The following is a 20,106-nucleotide window of genomic DNA, read 5'->3' on the forward strand; positions in this document are numbered from 1 at the left end:
TCAGTGTCACCGCGTGGATGTAAACTGTAGTGCATTGTCATTAGTTTCCTGGTTTTTCGGTCCAAAATGTCCAAATCATCTTGTGTCCAGTTAACTATACCAGTTGTGTATCTTATAACTGGTATTGCCCAAGTATTTATGGCCTTGATTGTATTTCCACCATTTAATTTAGATTTCAAAATTTTCCTAACTCTGTTGGTGTACTCTCTCCTGACAATAGTTTGTACTTCTCCATCATCATCATCATCATCATCATCAATAATAATAATAATAATAATAATAATAATAATAATAATAATAATAATAATGATGCACGTTAATCTTCAAAGAACCTATGCCTTATTTATGAACTCTGAGTTTCTACCCATTATGAAGTAGGTTAAGCTGGATCATGTTTTTTTTCCTGCTCTAACTGGAAAATGCTACATTAAAAGAATATGGTGCATTTTTCTACAAGATTTAGCCCAATTTGCTGCAGATATTAAAACTTGGCAGCTACTATGCAACATAGCTATCATTTTTCCACAAGGAAAAAATGCAACTACCATTATTTGATTTCAGAACTAAAACTTGGCAGTGGGCCTAAATGAAAGCACCCTCAGGCAGCTGCTTTATATTTCTTCTGAATCAGACTTACCCCAAGCTAATCCTCTGGCATGACATTCTCTAAAGAACATAAACACCTCCTAAAGAGAATCTCCTGTTACTATAGTCCCCTAGTATTCTGACAGGACAAAGTAAAACCCTTGTACCATTTCACTGAGTTTGAGTCAAACTGTGACAAGATGCTGGCTTTTTCATATGTCAAGTGTATCATGGTCAGTTGTTGGAGAGAAAACATCCAGGTGAAGAGCTGATGTGGTAGATACAGTAGGCTTTCCTGATGCAATCTCAAATTTAACAGGTCATGAAGGATAAGGAAAGAGGGCTCCTTAGAAACATTTATTCTGAAAGAAGTATTGTAATAACGGATTAGAAAATATTTATTACAATAAATTTTCAGTTGTCCATAACATGTAAAAGAACAGCAGCAACAAAAACAAATCTCATGCAAACCGGAGCATAGACACATTCTGCTATTTATCTCAGCATGTACATCTTTCTTAGGCCTAAAAAAAAAGTGCAGTTGCTTTAAGAATCACACTGAAGACTTATGCATGCTACAATAAATAGCGGGGCTGAAGTTGCATAAGCTCCAAAGTACTTCTTCCAAATTGGTTTTGAAGAATACATAGACCAAATATCTATGGTATCTTTAATACCATTAAAATGGCCTTAAGAGTTTAGGCATTGGCATATTACAGAATCATAGAAGAAGGAAAGGGGAATCTTGGAGATCTATTATTCCCCCCCACTGTCCAGGTAAATTAATACTATATGCTCTTTGATGGACAATCCAGCTTCTCTTTAAATGTTTCCAATGAAGGAGAATCTATATCTTCCTGAGGCAGTCCATTCCATTGTTGAACAGCTCTTAACTTTAAGAAAATTGCAATGATGTCAAACCAAAAGCTACTTCCTTGTAATTTAAACCCATTGTTTCTTGTCTTGTCTTTTGGAACAACTTTAAACAATTCTGGGCTGTCTTCTAAATGACTGCATTACAGATACTTGATAACAGCTTTCATGTCTCCCCAGAGTCTTCTTTTCTTCGCAGAGTTGTCTGTTCCTTATAACTTTTTTCTTTCTTTCAAGCCCCTTATGAGCTTGGCAGAACATGAACTCTGAACATAGTCCAGTGTATCAACGTCCCTCTCAAGATACGGTGCCCAGAATTGGGCACAAAACTATAGACCAGGGGTGTCAAACTCAAGGCCCAGGGGCCGGATCCGGCCTGCAGGGTATTTAGATCTGGCCCACGGGGCTGCCCTAGAAACAATAAAGGATCGGCCTGCAGTGCTTCTGCCAGCAAAAACAGGCTCCTGCGCTCCGTTTTCAGCTGCCCTGGCCTCCTGCAACCCTCTGCCAATGGAAGTGGAGCTCGGGAGCCTGTTTTTGCTGGCAGAGCACTCGGGCCACCACAGGTGTCCTTGACAGGAGTTGAGCTGACCACGCCCACCCCAGCCATGCCCACCCTGGCCCCTCAAGGTCAAACACAACCCTGATGCATCCCTCAACTAAATTGAGTCTGATTAAATTGAGTTTAAGCAATGAAAAATAGAGAGGAACAATGCCTTGTTCTTTTTGGCCTAATGCCTTCTCCAAGAATGACTATGCTACTTTCGGAGTTTTTGGAATTTAAGCCATACCTTGATAGAATCTCCAGATGAAAAGCTCTTTCCTTTGCTTATTGGCTTATAACATTGTCATAAAGAGGCTCTGAAGCAAGGTTTCTTCCAATAGCTTTTCTGTTATTGAGAAACCATGGAAAATGTTTCCCATGTGAAGCTCAAGATGGGTGAAGGCCTTTGTCAGCAAATCATTCAGGCCTACCAGAGTCATGTGTTCTCCTCATCACCTGAATAATAGCTAAGCTATTTTTTTTTCACAGCTGAAGTCGCAGAGCAGTGGTGGGTTTCAAAAAATTTTGGAACCTACTCTGTGGGTGTGGTCTGCTTTGTGGGATTGGCTTGCCAGCCATGTGACCAGGTGGGAGTGGCTTGCCAGCCATGTGACCAGGTGAGAGTGGCTTGCCAGCCATGTGACCGGGTGGAAGTGGCTTGCTGGCCATGTGACCGGGTGGGAGCAGCTTGGCAGTCATGTGACTGGGTGGGAGTCGCCAAGACGATGTCACTGAATTCTTTGCCCCAATGGATGAAATCCAAAAGTATGAAAGAAAACACCAATTATGTAAGGAAAGGTCACTAAAATGTATAAGGAAATATTATTAGTTCTTGATCATTATTAATGTGTAGATAACTGCGGGACATTACACACCCACACCCACACAAACTATGACAGTGCCAGGAAAACACCAAAAAATAAGAATTCTTATAATAAGAAAATAAGAAAGACTCTTTTCAAAAGAGGAGGGTTGCCTCCAGCCCGTTCACTGATTGGCTGGACTCCAGCCAATCAGTGAGCGGCAGACTGGGCTAGTTTAGTGTGGACGGGCGGGGGAGCGAGCGAGCTGTGACGGGGGAGCCAGGGAGAGCGAGCAACAGGGCCGGGGCAGGCGTTCCGTAAGTTACTTCTGGGTCCATCGGTCGAACCTCCTCTCACTGGATCAGTAAATTTCACCAACCGGTTCTCCCGGGCCAGTGCAAACCGGCAGAAACCCACCACTGCTGCAGAGAGAGAGAGATTGTAGCTGCAGTAAACATGGATATTATGTCAAATGTAGTCAGGGAGACAAGATTCCTCCCCCCCCACCTCAAAATTTGGATATCTAAGCAGCTGTCTTCCCACTCTATCCACAGCTTTCATACACAAAATCTGGGCAAAGAACAGTATTTATTCAGTTTAGCAAACAATGCTTGAATAAGTAAAGAAAAAAGATGCCCACAAGTTCAGAACTGCCAATTTTGTCCCTAGGAATGCCAATGTAACTTAACCCTGTGACCTTACTTGCAATTAATTCTAAGCCATCAATGAGCAAAGATACCCCTGGTGATCTAAAACGATGCAAAAATGATCTGTGCTATATGTAGCTTCTCTATATGACAATAGCAAACTAAATTACAAAATATTCCGCTGCCACACAAAGTGATCACCAGAGGAATATGCAATATATACTCCAACCACCAGGTGGTGCAATGAGCCACTTGCAGCTCCTTTTCTTTCTGCAGCTCCAAACCAACAGAAATTACTACTGTAAGAGACCCAACATTTCTTCAGCCATTTTTCTCTTGAAGCAAATGGGATGACAATCTCCTCAGATTGAGGTTTTTCCCTCGTACAGTCAATGTATTACTTTCTTCTATGTGCTTAGATGTTGATTTCAACTGCCATTGGTTCAATACCATTAGTCTTCTGATCCCATACACAACTGTCACTAATTAAGTATTTGATTTCCCACGATGCAGGAATCTGGATTGTGTGGCATATGGTTCCTTAGTAGAACAGGCTTGCTTATAGCAGGTGTGTCAAACTTGTGGCCCGCGGGCCAGATGCACCATGCACTGGCCACCCCCACCCCCATTTTAGCGAAGGAGGAAAAATCGTGATACATCACGTGACAACAATGTGACACTGCAAGTTTGACAACCCTGGCTTAGAGCCAAGAACTGTGTAGGAGAGAGAATGCCTTGAAAGCCATGAGGATCAGATAAGAAAGAATCAGATAAGAAAGGATCAGATAAGCAGGGCTTGAATCCATTCCAAGAAACTAATATGGGAAAATGTCTTAGACAAGCACTCCCTACTTCACATGATGATAAAGGCAAGGGGGCAGGGAAGCACATTCAGATTTCCAAGATTCTGTTACTATACCTCCTCTAATAAAAGTAGCCATGACCTATATGGCATTGGTATCTTAGTCTGGTCTATCTTATATGACTGACCGCAACTACCCACTGTGGGCCTACCACAGACACCAGCCTGTTTACCCTTGAACACTCAACAGCATTGGAAACATAACCCTGCAGTTTTGCCATCTTCAAATGACTTCATTCTCCCTGGCCTGGCATTAAGTCTACTGGGCAAGTATTTGCCTTGGTGCAAATATCGCCTCTGCAGCTAGGGCTTTGGGTCAAGACTTACAATTTGGGGAAGACACAACATAAAAGCTGTTGCCTTCTTCAATAGCCTGAAAGACTTTTCCAAGTTTTCTCTCCAAAGGTTCAGTCGGAATGTCAATAGAATGTCTACATTTTTATAGAAAACAAGTACAAGTATAGCCCAAAATCTAAGGCTAGAAATCTATAACCAAGAAGTGAAGTTTATTCAGTTTATTCTCTGGTACAGGATTCAGCTGTACCTCTGTCTTGTTCTCCAAAGGAGTCAAAAGTGCTTGGGAGATGACTGTAACTGGTTAACTTGTCCACTTTGAGTATGACGTAGAAAGAGGTATTAATATTTCATAGTCAGCTAAGGTAGCAAAAAAAAAAAAAAATCCAAACAGATTCCCAAGATTCCAGAGAAGACTAAAACAAGTTTCTTAGAGGAGCCTCAGAGCAAAATCATAGCCCCCAGGACCGGGTATATCCAATTGCTCTATTTTCTTTCTAAAGCTTCAGCATCTGCCCTAAAAGAGCTGAATCACGGTGACTCTGTTCAGATTCTGCTTAGGTCTACTTGGAAACAACAAAGATCCATTCATGATGAAGGATGTCTTCTGCAGACAATATAGTGACAGATTTCTTTGAAGCATCCAAATGTTTCGAGCCTTTTCTAAGATGAAATTTGGAGTTGTAAGCTTTTTTTTAAAAAAAATCTAGGCATATTTACTAATTGCATTCCTCTCCTAAAAGATTCTTATTTCTCAAGGAAGTGCTACAGTCACCTTCACTGTTATAGAGGTTTTAATCTGGATTCGTGCATTGGAGTCAATAGCCCAAATGGCCCCTTCAAACTCTAGGATTCTATTGTTCTAAATTCCACTTATAAAGATTATTTTGCACTTTACAAGCAAAAGTGAAACTGGGCAGGCACATGCTCAAATTTCTCCTTTCTGCCTCTTTTTGTAAGTACATTTATCTTCTTAGGTTTGATCCATTAGGGGAAAAAAAACAGCAAAGTTACATGCGAGTGGCTTTTCCACCAGGTATCTGTTGCTATTCAAGTTTAAAAATGGATTTTCTTTATGCAATAGGATCCGCCATGCTAAGCCAAATGCCATCTCCCTTAGCATTACCGGCAACTTGTTTATCATTTTTATTACACTGACATCAGTGAAAATGTCTAGTAAGGGGATGACATTGCCATCCTATTTAGTTTGAAATACATCCTGTTGATCTCAGCAGAACATCTTCTAAATAAACTAAGACTATAATCCCACATACATTGACTAGGAGTAATGCCTACAGGACGCAGAATTATTTCTGAGCAAACCAGAACAAAACTTTGCTACAAGTTTGACTTTTTAAAATGCTAAAGCTTATTGATGTCTCTGACATTGCATTTTTCATTTCTGAACCACAATGCACGATATATGCTGCCAGAGTTTAAAGTTCCTGTTAAAAAATCATAATTAGATTGGACAACCAGAGTAGAAGATATAGTCATTTATCAGAAACTCATCTTAAAAATAAGGTATTTTTCATTTTGCTAGGTTATGGTTTCTTTTTAGAAATAGTTTCTTCAGAATAAATTTCATATATTATATAATATATATCAGGTGAAAAAGTTAGTGCACCTTTTGCAAAGTTTAAAATATATGGAATAGAAATTTTTATATTCACTGAAACAGTATGATAAAGGTGATGTAATTCAACAAAAATACTTTGAAAAATTGACTTTGCAATCATTTATTCCACAAACAAATTTACAGATATGCCATTTCCTTCTGGGAAAAAATTAAGAATATCCTTGCTCTGATAGTACTCGGCTATTGCTGAAACAACCTCAAGCAGAAATTTCTTATAAATGTCTACTAATCTGACACTAAGAAGGAAGAATTTTTCACACTCCTCCGTACAGAATTTTTCCAGCTGTGCGATGTCTGAGGGGTTTCTTGCATGTACAGCACACTTCAAATCAACCCACAGCATCTTAATGGAGTTTAGATCAGATTTTGACTGGGCCATTCCAGGACCTTCCATTTCTTTCTGTTTTTCAGCATTCTTTGATGGATTTACCCTGAGCGTTGTGTTGGCCTAGTGGTGAAGAGTTTGCCTCCCACTTGGAAGGTTGAGAGTTCAATTCCACATGTTTCTTTTCTAGGGCGGAAAGAAAAAGTATCTGCTGCAAACTCCACATGCAGAGGTGGTATTCTGCTGGTTTGGACTGGTTCACCCGAACTGGTAGCAGAAATCGTGGCTGGCCCTGCCCACCCGCACCAGTTCTATGGCATCCCATTTAGGCACTTTTTTTTAGCCAAAGTGCACGCACAGAAGGCTGAGCGTATGCATGCTCATGTTTGCGAACTGGTAGGGAAGGTAAGTGAATTTCACCCCTGTCTACATGGCATCAAGAAGGTCATCCAGCCAGTAAATGATCAGGTCCATCCAGTTGCTCTGATTCTACTCGAATTAAGGGATTACAGGATCATAAAAAGAGAGTTTTGATGGATTTACTGTAACATCATTAGAATCGTTGCCATATTGGAAAATCCACTTTCAGTTCAGCCTTAATATTCTGACAAATGGCTTCACATTATCTTCAAGCACCCATTGTACAATGAAGGATTCAGACTGGATTCTACGATGGTGAGCTGCACAGGTCCCGACGCAGCAAAGTAGCTCCAAATTATAATTTTTCCACAAAATGCTTTACATTTGGTGTCATGTTCTTCTCATGAAATCCCGTCTTTGGTTTTTTACTAAACTTGTGTTCTGATTATGTGGCCAAATAACTGTCTTTGCCTGTCTGCCCAGAGCATGTTGTTCCAAAATTCCTGGACTTTGTCTAGGTATTCATGAGCAAATAGGTGTCTTGCCTTGAGGTTCTTTCTGGATAGTAAAGATTTTCTCCTGGCACACTTTCTATGTAGATCTAAGTTGTTCAGCTTCTAATGGTAGACTCATATACTTTGACATCAATAGTGGAGAGAATTACTTGTAGATCACATGATGAAATTCTGAGATTTTTAGAGACTGAACTTGCTGCGAAGGACTAGACTGGGCAACTTGCCCTGTAGATGATCTTCCGGGCAGTGGAATGATTGATGTTCAATTGTTTGGCAATCTTCTTTAAATACCTTTCCAGACTTGTAAGCATCTATAACCTCTTTGAAGCCTCAAAGTACCCTTTTGATCTTGGTATGGAGATACCAAGCACTTCAACAACAAAGAGCAAATCAAACTGAGTGTCTGAAGTTTCATAAGACAAACTCCTCCCCAATTATTTCTAACAAAGTTCTAATCATTTGTACTGACCCGATATTTAGATAGTTGAGGTAGTCATAAATGTGGAGGTGTCCTTACTTTTTCCACATGCAAAAGTTGCATTTATGTTTATTTCAATTACACAATGCACTACAAAATATAAATGCTGCCTGATATTTGTTATAATCTTTTTATATATCAATATTATTGAGATGAAGACCAGACATCTATATGTTGAAATACATAGAAAAGGTCAAAAATTGGGGTGTACTTACTTTTTCATATGATTATATGCTTTGAGAAAAACAAAGATATGAAATCAGGGGTGGGTTCTGGCCGGCTTTACTGGCCGGTTCGCTTGTGCATGAGCGCACATGTACATTCAATTAAAATTGTTCTGTGCATGCGCAGAACTCAAAATCAAGATGGCAGTGGCGGCAACCAGGGAACCGGTTCGGGGGCATGGCAGGCCTGAGTCGCTGGCAGTTCCAGCAACCCAGGCCGCCATACCACTATCGGTTCGGCCGAACCAGGCTGAACCGGTAGGAAACCACCTCTGTATGAAACGCATTCGTGTCTAAATAAATTAAATACTATCAATTTAAGGAACATGGAACGCATTTCTCTCCCTTTCTTTGAAAAATGGGTAGCCTTCTGTAGTTTACTATTGTTTCACATTCAAGCATATTCTCCTCCCTCTCCCTGTTTCTTCAGATTAACTTTCCACAATAACAAAGCCCAACATGTCAATTTGGGAGAATATCATTCCTAATATGATGGGACTTTCCATAGCAGTCTGCCTAGTCCAATCATCTGTGCTGCTGTATGGTGCCAGTAGTGTACAAACAGAGGCACAATGGACCCATACTTGCACAAAGAGATAACACGTCCCTTGTTCTGGTTTCAGATAGAATGGTGTATCCTCTGCTATGGCACTACAACAATTATCAATGTAGAGTTCTTTCCCCAAATCTTAGTGTGACTCAATCAAAACTGAATTTGCAAGATACCATAATTAGAAAATCAAGAAGAGGGCAGGGAAAGACTGAAAAAGCCTCCAAAAGGAATACATGAAGATCCTTTTGCATCGATATCCCAATTACTGTCCTGGCTGGCAGCAGCTATTCAGGAATTCAGACAGTGCTTTCTCCTGTTCTATCACAAACATTAGTCATGCGAAACAAGTGCTCTCTGACTAAGGTGATCAGATTTTAACATTGGTAAAGCGGGATACCATTGACCGGGGGGGGAGGGTTCTTGATTAAAAATTTGGTCTATATCCTTGCACCCCTAACCCTTTAGGGAAAAAAAACCCCAGAGGTCTTCAAACCTGACAGCTTTAAGACTTGTGGACTTCAACTCCCAGAATTCCTCCTCCAGTCATGTTGCGGCGACATCATCTGCGTGGATCTGCTCCATCTTCGGTTTTTTTCACCGGAGGCAGGGCTGCCGCTGAAGATGCCGACGAGCCCCCGCCGCCACCAGAATAACTGCTGCCGCTTCCTCCTCCTCCTCCAACAGCACCACCACATTTGCTGCCCGGCGCTGCGGCTGAGGTGAAGCTGCCAAAGCTCCTGCTGGCACCTCTGCCCATGGCAGCAGCAGCGGCGCCACCCCCTCCGCTCGGAGCACCTGAGATGGGCCCCACGTTACCCCTGCCTCCTCCTCCTCCTCCGCTGTGCTTTTGAGAAGCCATGAGGTGTTTTTTTCCTGCTCCCACCCCCTCCGCCGCCTTCCTACTGGCTCCCGCAGCCTCATGGCTCCTCAAAAGCACAGCAGAGGATGGAGCAGGGATAACGCGGGGGCCAGCTCAGGTGCTCCGAGCGGAGGGGGAGGCGCGCTGCCACGGGCAGGGGCGCCAGCAGGAGCTTTGGCAGCTTCACCTCAGCCGCAGTGTCGGGCAGCAAATGTGATGGTGCTGTTGGAGGAGGAGAAGGAGAAGGAGGCGGCAGCAGCAGTTATTCTAGTGGCAGCGGGGGCTTTGGGGGTTCCCTTCAGCCGCAGCGCCAGGTGCAAGCGGCTAGGACTGGCTGCCCACAAAGGACCTCCCCAGACTTGCTTTGCTGAACACGGGGCAACTGACAATAGTTTGAGCGGGCGCGGCCGGCGCAAAGTACCATCAGTTGCCTCGCGCTCATCAAAACAAGTCCAGGGAGGTCCTTTGCGGGTGGCCAGTTCTAGCCGCCTGCAAAGGACCTCCCCTGCTTCCGGAGCCTGTGACAGTAGAAATCACTGTGCGGCAGTTGCAAACTGCTGCGCGGTATTTTCTTGCTACATGCGCAGCCGTGCAGCCACGCACCTTAGAGGGAACATTGATCCTAGCTAAATAGCCACATGGCCGCCGAAAACTGTATATTCCTGTTCTCCCACCGTTCCCTAGCCTGTCGTGCATTCTTTCCAAAAATCGGGACTTTTTAAAACGCTGTGGGACGCAGGACAAATTGTTAAAAATTGGGACTGTCCCGCCAACAGCGGGACATCTGGTCACCTTATCCCTGACTGATCTAGTTTGCTCTTCTCACAAAATGGCCAAGGAGACCTCCATTATGATCATGGATATGACCAAACTACTGGCTTTATAGTCATAGAAGCACAATAGTATAATCAAGTAAGCATCAGCGAATACAAATAAGTATGTTTAGAACGAGTGGCTTAAAATTACCTTCTTTGGTTCAAACACAGCATCCATATTATGTTGATTACTATCTCTTTTTTTTTAAGTGATGGCCTTAGTTGAAAACAACTTTCAGCTGGAATATTTGCATGTTAAGAGCCTAGCATGGTTTCCCCTTTCCCCTTTGCCTTGTTCTTCCAGGCTGCTAGATACAAATGTATTTTTCTTTTCTTTTTCTTTTTTCCTCCTCTTTTAAGGATTATCCCTCTTATGAGGATATGGATTCATGCACACATATGTATATAAGACAAAGGACCCTTCTGGCTAAGAAACAGAATGATACATAAACACCCAAACCATATATACAAAGAAACAAATATCAACTAAAACAGACACAAAGATGGCTATATTGTAGGTCAGTGGTAGAGAAAATGGCAGCAATGGAAGGCTGGTAATAAATAAATTCATGGAGATCCCGGGGAGCTAATATAGTAGCTTGAAGTTAAAGAAAGGCCAGGGATAGAAAAAAATGTGGAACACAGTGTGCTAGGAGGAAAAAAAATGGTACAACCTCATAACAGATATGCTAAGAACATCATTTGCAATAGTTGTGATGTTGGGGCAAGAATCATTTTTTTCCCAACTTTTGTAAATTTTTATAACAATTTTTACTGAAATTTCAAAATATTACGATAAATAACTAATGCAAGCTAAGAATATTCAGAAGCTACAGCTGGTACAGTGTGTGGCAGATTGGACAGTTTTGGGGCCCCTGTAACACTACAAGCTGCGTTGTTTACCAGTCTTCTTCCGGGTGCAATTCAAAGTGTTGGTGATCCCCTTTAAAGCTCTTCATGGCATGGGTCCAGGTTCCTTGAAGGACCATCTCACCCCACTGGGATTGGCCTGTCCCAATCATGCAGGCAACAGAGGCATGCTGTGCTTCCTTCAGCCTGATTATTCCAATTGGCAGGGTCCAGGAGGAAGTTCTCTGTTGATGCTCCTGTCCTCTGGAACATCTTGCCCCCCAATGTGAGGTTGGTCCCACTCTCCTATCTTTTCATAAGGGCCTAAAGTAGGGTGGGATTCAATTTTTTTTACTACTGTTTCTGTGGGTGTGGCTTGGTGGGCGTAGCAGGGAAGGATAATGTAAAATCTCAATTCCCTCCCCACCCCGGGGGGAAAGATACTGCAAAATCTGCATTTCAACCCCACTCCAGGAGAAGGATACTGTAAAATCCCACCTCAACCTACTAACTTGTTTTCCAGTTCCATTCCCTTGTGCTGGGTGACAAAAGAAGACCCAGCCAATCAGCTGTGACTCTGATCAGCTGGGACTCGGGAGGCAGCAAATAGATCGGGGGCGGGGCCAGTCAGAGGTGGTATTTGCCGGTTTTCTGAACTACTCAAAATTTCCGCTATCGGTTCTGCAGAACCGGTCAGAATCTGCTGAATACCACCTCTGGCCTAAAGATCTGGTTCTGAAAGTCGATTTGGGGCCCCAGTGGGGAAACAGTGCAAAGGAGATGTTGATGAATAATAACAGATTCTACTTACCCCCTCATTCCACCCTGCCCTCCCTGTCTTTCCTTGGTTTTAATATCTGATTTCAGCTTTTTATGTTTTAACTGTATATGTAACTGTAAGCTGCCCAGTTACCCTATGGTAAGATGAGTGGCTAATACATTTTATAAATAATAAATAAAATATAGAAAAGTAGAAAGAGAAAAAAGGGGGTGAAGAGATACAGACAGACAGACATATAAAAATGACTTCTCCGATCATCAAATACAAGTTCAGTAACTTATCATCTGCTCTAACATTCAATCAAAAATCTCTTCATACTATACCTCATTTTTTATCATTTAGCAAATAATACTCATCATTCAATCTTTATCAGCAGGTCCATTAAAAGTTACCAGAAATAACTATATATTTAACCCTAAACAAGTAAATCAATTTCATGTTCCTTTACAGTCACTTATCATTTTTAAAAAATGCAACAAAAACCTCTTCTTCCCACATCTTATATCTATAAACATATTTTAAAAGCCTCATCATTCAAATTTAATCAAAAAAACCCATTAAGAGATACCAGGAGCAACATGATGAAATTTAATTTCTTCAAAAAGTGTCCCACAAATTAATTTCTTATCAACTTCTCTTCACCTCATGTCAGAAACTCCTTCACACATTTAACACTTTCCATCAATTGTAATACCCTACCTTACAACTTTCTCTAAAAATGTAACAAAAATATCTTCTTTCCATATCTTATCTATAAACAATTCATTAAAGCCTCCTCATTCAGTCTTGGTAAAAAAAATATCCATTAAAATCTGCTAGAAAAAAATCAGAAACATTTTAACCTGGATCAAAAAAGCCAACTTTGTAAACCTTCTTTGTGTTTTTAAAGGTCAATGTTTATTTCTTTTAAGTAAAGTCCTAAAAGCTGGGGTTTTTTTTTCATTCTCTCTTTATTTTTCTCAGGAACTCCTTCATAAGTATCTCTTTTGTAAGTGCAAAATAAGGAAGTTGTCCACGTCACTCCTCTGAGTTGAAATCCACAAATGCAAGTCTCATTTCTGTTTTGTTAGACTGAAATTTAGTATTTCATTTTTTATTTATTTAACTGGGATTATCAAAGGTCTGGTTTTGAAAGACCACGGGGACAACATAAAACGATTCCAGCAATTAATCTCTTGAATTTGAGAGACTGAGAGGTGGACCATAGAAATGCTCAGTGAGACAGCTGGAGACATTGGCCCTCACGCCACCACCAATTTCAGCTTTCCTGTCATAAAAGGTCATTTGAGTTCTAGTGTTCCAAATCCCCGAATCTGCCATAGTGTCTAAATGGATTCGGTTGACTAAGAATTTCAATGAAACCATGTAGGCCAATAAATCCAGGTTCACAGAAGGAAAGATTCCGTATTTTTAGCTAAGTGGGGACTGCTCAAAATATATCAACAGGTTCAGTTTTCTCGGACTAAAAATAAGTTCTTAAACAGGGGGGAAACATTACATTTATATTAATCAAGAATTTTATGATAGGTGCCTGGTATTTCAACTCCTTTGAACATTTTGCTTATTATTTCAGTCCAGGATTTTTAGAAAGAGGCAGTTCTCTCAGCTGTGCAAATAGTTACTGACTACTTAATCCCATTGAGCTGGACGGAAGGTCAGCTATGCATGATGCTCAGCAAGGCATCTCCCCCTCCCCCTTCCCTTCGTAAGGGCAGCTGCAATAGCAGAATATTCCAATACCAAAACATTTTACTTAATCCTAAAACACACATGAACTGAGATTCTATTACCTCTCTATGGTTTTTAAGTCTTGATCAACTTCTTGGATCTTCAAGGAATAATTATCTGCAAGTTTATAAAATTCAGTAAGCACAGAAGCCTTCAGATCAGGATATGGGCACTCGAGCTCCAATAACTGTGGTGGAAGCTCAGGTATAAATGTGGTCCTTTCCTCTAAAGTACATGTCAGGGCCTATAATAAAAAATAAAGACATTGGAAGCATCTGCCACATTCTTGCTAATCGAATTAAAATGTTTTTTTTAAAAAAAACAAAGAACTTACTTTATCTATCAATTCCTCAAGCTCCTTTTCCAAAGCTATTCTCTCCAGGTGAAGCTTTCCCAAAATTGCTTTCTCTTGTTTCTTCACAAACTCTATCTAGTTGTGAGAAATATTGTATTAGTGAGTTAAAGTACATTGAATGTTGTAAATGTGGTCCCGTGTATTGACAAAACAGCACATTGCTCATTGATTCATTCTATTTTTATCCTATCTCCTTTCAAAGAATTCATGTATAATGCAAAAAAGGTATCCCTTTTTGTGTCTTCACAAGAATGAATGCTATAAAGCAGGTCAAATTTAAAGAGCTAGCTGATCAGAGTTCCAGATTTGGCCTGAGTGGGAATTGGACCTGGGTTTATAACCCTAACTTTCCTGGTTCTTTCTTAATTATTTTATTAATAAGGTAAGACTGATGTATACAAAAATCCTAAATTTGCAAATGTAGCATGTCATCAAATCAGTCTGACTCTGAATCCAATACATTAATGCAAAGTCCAAAGAAAAAAATGATTAGGATCAGACAAAATTTCCTAAAATAGGTAAATACTTGATTCTATGAAAATCCCAAGATTAAGGCATGCAAACAGGTGCACAGAGTAATTTTCAGAGAACATTATGAGAATTCCTATTTTCATACAAAATGAGAAGCATGTAGTACTGAGTATGTGGACTGAAAAATGTTAATTCAATCTTTAGAAATTGCTGTATGAATGCACAGAATTGTCACTCACAATTTTTCTAGAATGCACATGTATTTATTTTGTATAGGTCAGACCAAGATTTTAACAAACAAGGCAGACTGAATTATACCATGTAGAGTTTGATTTTCCATGCAAAAAAGCTATGTAATTTGTTCGCAGAAAAGCAAAAAATAAAAAGTTATTGCATGTATGGATTTATCTATATAGCCTATTACTTCTAATTAGTTACAATTTTAGTCTATGTATTCTATAGTAAATCAATGGCCAGCCTTAACATTAACATCAACTAGATTATCCCTAAATATCTCTGGGCATTCCACCCCAAAAGGTTTGTCTATTTTATATAAAAAGCCAAAACCTGTGTTTACAAATGCTGATTCACTATTTAAATTGATTTGGATTTGTGTTTTAGAAATTTGTTTTCAAAGTTGAAATGTTTTTGAAACGAATGAGGAGATACGAATCAGGAAAAGTGTGAGAAAATCTGTCCCATCAGCTAGCCAACATGACCAATAATAAGAGGGATGAGATTTAGAATTTATTTGGACGATTGCAAAAAATTTACCATCATGGACAAAGAAAAAAAAATCATGTTGTCCAATCTGAAATCTACAGGCAGTGAATGATGATATCCCGAAATACAATGCAAAAGATTATACAATAATACAATAGCAGAGTTGGAAGGGAATTTGGAGGTCTTCTAGTCCAACCCCCTGCCTAGGCAGAAAACCCTATACCGTTTCAGACAAATGGCTATCCAACATCTTCTTAAAGACTTCCAGTGTTGGGGCATTCACAACTTCTGGAGGCAAGCTGTTCCACTGATTAATTGTTCTAACTGTCAGGAAATTTTTCCTCAGTTCTAAGTTGCTTCTCTCCTTGATTAGTTTCCACCCATTGCTTCTTGTTCTACCATCAGGTGCCTTGGAGAATAGTTTGACTCCCTCTTCTTTGTGGCAATATTGGAACACTGCTATCATGTCTCCCCTAGTCCTTCTTTCTATTAAACTAGACATACCCTGTTCCTGCAATCGTTCTTCATATGTTTTAGTCTACAGTCCCCTAATCATCTTTGTTGCTCTTCTCTGCACTCTTTCTAGAATCTCCACATCTTTTCTACATCGTGGTGACCAAAACTGGAAGCAGTATTTCAAGTGTTGCCTTACCAAGGCATTATAAAGTGGTATTAACACTTCATGTGATCTTGATTCTATCCCTCTGTTGATGCAGCCTAGAACTGTGTTGGCTTTTTTGGCAGCTTCTGCACACTGCTGGCTCATATTTAAATGGTTGTCCACTAGGACTCCAAGATCCCATTATGTACAGTAACATGCTATCTCTCAACATGGCTAACAGAAAACAAGATTAAAATGTCACAGAGAGAGAGAAACAGTTTTTAAGAGGCTGAATTTTGAAATTAGTTCTATCTCACATATCAAATTCTGATACCTTGATTGAACAGCGCATTTCTTTAAGTGCACAAATATAATGCAAATGCAATAATAGGACAGAAGACCATCCACAGTAAGACATAGGAGGAAAGACCGTATGAAGAAGCAGTGAATTACTAACCTCTTCTAATACAGCATCTGGATTAAATGGATATTCCACAGTTTTGCCGTTGGTTTGCATTTCTAATAGTCTGTACCTTAAATCTTCCCTTAGCTGCCAGACAGGTTGCACTGTGTTTGCTTGAAATGTATCCAAGCCTTTTGTTAATTTATATCCTATTAAAAGTTAAATAGAAATTAGGGGTGTTGCTCGGTTAAAGAGCTAATTAATAAGAGTTTGTCAAATAATAGCTTATATTATGGAAAAGGAAATTTACATTTTCTCTACTTGTCACTGAAAAGAATAAGAAATCCAGGCTTCCCAGAAAAGGAAGGAGTTGAGCACAGTATAATATTCATAGTATATATGTATAGAACAGGTAGTCCTCGACTTGCGACCACAATTGAGCCCAAACCTTCTGTTGCTAAGTGAGAAATTTGTTGTGAGTCTTGCCCCATCTTACGACTTTTCTTTTCACATTTGTTAAGTGAATCACTGCAGTTGTTAAATTATTAACAGGGTTGTTAAGTGAATCAGGCTTCCCCGTTGATTTTGCATGCCAGAAGGTTACAGAAAGTAATCACATGACCCCAAGGCATTGAATTGTCATAAATGTGAATCGGTTGTCAAGCATCTAAATGAAAATCGTGTGACCATGGGAATGCAGCAACGGTCTTAAGTATGAAAAATGGTCATAAGTAACTTTTTTAGTGCTGTTGTAACTTTGAGTGGTCACTGTTGTAAATTGAGGACTTCCTGTATAGGGTGTAGATCTTTTTTCTGCTGTTGTATTAGGGATGGCTATTGTAGAGAAAGGACACAACAGTCCATAGAAAAAAGCAAAGATTGCTCACTCGATACTCATGTCAGCTGATACTGGATTTATTTCTAAGAGGAAAAGTTTCTTCTTAATGGAACTTGGATGAAAAACACAGAAATATGAAATCTTTCATTCTTTATCCACTCTCATTCTTAATCCTTTCATTCTTCTTATCTCTCCTTCTTACCAGTAACTATATAATTTAGTTTAATCCAGAAATTGACAGTTTACTTACGCAAATCCCACAAGTTGAAAAAACATTCATTTTCTTCATCAAAGAATGTTTGAATTTCAGATTCTAATTTCTGCCTGCAATTAAACATTTCAGGTCAGGTAAAATATACACTTTTCTATTGTACCCAGTGTGTGTGTGTGTGTGTGTGTGTGTGTGTGTGTGTGTACGTGTGTGTGTGCGCACACGCATATGCACAGGTACATATTTTTGGGTCATTAGACTTTTCTTGGGTCTTACCCAATTCTTCCTTCATGTGGGAATTCTATTGGTAGTTAACAATAGTCAGAATAGTCAGAATTCTATTCTTCTGGTTCTATAAATTAACACCATAACTGACATTTGAGGATTTTCTTATCTAAAAGAGCACTCTCCTTCAGACTGTGCATATGAAGTCTTGTCCATTACATTACCAAATTTTCAATTACCTTACTAAGCTTTATCACTTCTTACCTGTTTTCGTGCAATCTTTTGTGCTCTTTCCACCATACTTGGCGATGATGTTTCAGCAACATGTGTTCCTTATTAATTTTTGAGGCATGCTGTAATTTTTTAATCTGGGTACAAGATTTAAAGATATTTTATTAATAATAAACGTTGTTGAGGCTTCTATGAAGAAATAGCTAACCTTGAACAGGATTTATGTTTGATTGTCCTTGAAAGTCAAAGGTTCATAAATACTTATTTAATATCTTCAACTGTCTTTCCAGATTGTGTCCTTGCCAAAGGGCCTCATTAATATCATAACATTCTGAAACACCTTAAATTTAAATAATTTTAAAAGAAAGTCAATGGTTCATATCTATTATTAAAAGAACGTCTGTTCAAGAAACCAAGATAATGTATATACTGAGCATCTCTATCTCATTTTCTGGCAGCCACAAAATATGCCCAGTTGTAGAAAATAAGGCATTTAAACAAAATTATATTTACCAAATACAGTATTGTTTTCAAGATTGCAGTTTATATTCTAGATCAATGGTTGCAAATCTTGCAAAACACCACCACCCTAACAGCAGTATAGTAAATGCTACTGAATATACTTTTGTAGTTGTATCTATATTTTTATTTATTTATTTTCTGTATTTTATTTATTCTATATTTATTCTATATAGAAACGAAACATGCAATTAACTGATAGTCAAGAGGTCTCAGGTTAGACAGAAGTTATAGCTCCACTCTGTCATTTTCTGACTTGCAGTTAAGTAATTATAATGCCCTCAGACCTTTTTTCACTGTTAGATTAATGAAAAATGTTGGAGAATTAAAAGTGATTTTTTTTTGTATGAAAGAAGCCTGATTCTGGTAATTAAAAACTAGTAGGCTAACCCTACGCTCTTATTTTTAGGCAGAGTGCACACATCATATGAAGTTATAGTTTGACTTAATATGCTGTAGTTGAAATATGGAGATATATTTTGCACAATACATAAAGTCATAAACTGTAGTTTATTAACCACGAAAGGCAATCCACGTATCACACTAAGTCAAAACAGATTAACTATTGGCTTGGCCAATATGTTAAATCAAACACTCCATCTACACATTACTAATGTGTGATTTTGGTGGTACTTTATGCAAAATAAAAGTCCGGCTTACATATTACTACATTTCCATATGACTGAATGGAACTCTGAATATAATCATAGAATTTTGCCAAAGTCTTTCAACAGGTATTTAAATCTGAACCATTTCTTTATGACCTAGGGGGAAATATAGGCAATGCGATCCAAAGAACAACAACAGAAATTTTCAATTTTATTTATCATTAAAATTCCATTTTCTCCATAATAAAATTTGTATACTATTGTCATGGATTCATTTTGAAAGGTAGAGCTACAAACAGGATGAATAGGAATATGGTTCACTTTTGCACAGTTACCGGTACATTTATTTCTTAACAAGTAAAGAACTAAACTAACACAAAGTATTAAAGGGGCATATTTTTACTTCTCTGCTTAACTTACTCCGTTACTACGTTTACATTAAGTTTTCTTATTAGTCTACTACTGCTTTATTTTCAGAGACTTTAAACTTTTTGTAGCTTTGGGTACTGAATCAAACCATTAAATCATTTTTGCTAATATTTGCAACTGCTTCTTTAAGTGCTGCTGAGATCATTTCAGTCATTAACTTGCTTTCATTTTCAGTCAAGGTTTTTATAGCCTTTTAGTCTACCTAGTTATAAGCAGATACTCACTCTGTCTCTGTCTCTGTCTCTGTCTCTCTCTCTCTCTCTCTCTTACACACACACACACAGGAGAGAGAGAGAGAGAGAGACAGAGACAGAGACAGAGACAGAGACAGAGACAGAGACAGATTGAGATTGATTACTTTTCAGACTGGGTGAGTCAAGCCATGCTTTTCTAATAGACATTAATGGTAAAAAACAGTTTGTATTCACCAAATTCTTCTACACAAACTTCTTTCCACAATAATAGCCAAATTAATGGTTCCTAATAAATTTGGGAGTATAGGAGAACTTGCTTACTTAATGCCCTCTTCTTGTAACAACCTGCTTTTATAAAGAACTGTTTAATATCAAATTTGGCTTGATCTCAGTCTTTTAATATATGTAGTAAATATTTTCACAAGTGACAGATGCATTTACAGCCAAACAACCAAAGGAAAGTCTTTATATGCAATGGAAGCCTATGATAATCCAGCTAGAACTCACAGCTTATTAAGAATTGTTAGTTTCCACAGAGATAAAATTGTTATGCATTGCTTTACA

General features: G+C 39.1%; 1 protein-coding gene across 6 annotated transcripts in view; it reads right to left on the minus strand.

The window, feature by feature from the left end:
* CCDC148 (coiled-coil domain containing 148) overlaps positions 1–20,106 on the minus strand; it is a 182,825-nt gene that overhangs the window by 84,545 nt on the left and 78,174 nt on the right. For 5 of the 6 annotated variants that reach the window (XM_081948672.1, XM_081948671.1, XM_081948674.1 and 2 more), the window contains 5 exons: positions 17,826–17,929; positions 17,376–17,449; positions 16,342–16,496; positions 14,069–14,164; positions 13,797–13,978 (listed from right to left, as the gene is read on the minus strand). In XM_081948672.1, the coding sequence (XP_081804798.1) occupies positions 13,797–13,978; positions 14,069–14,164; positions 16,342–16,496; positions 17,376–17,449; positions 17,826–17,929 (611 nt within the window). Of the gene's footprint in view, positions 1–13,796; positions 13,979–14,068; positions 14,165–16,341; positions 16,497–17,375; positions 17,450–17,825; positions 17,930–19,863; positions 19,951–20,106 lie in introns of those variants that run through there. The other variant, XM_081948675.1, reaches the window with a different exon arrangement.

Source organism: Natrix helvetica, assembly GCF_964273705.1.
Source record: "Natrix helvetica genome assembly, chromosome: 1".
Taxonomy (NCBI): domain Eukaryota; kingdom Metazoa; phylum Chordata; class Lepidosauria; order Squamata; family Natricidae; genus Natrix; species Natrix helvetica.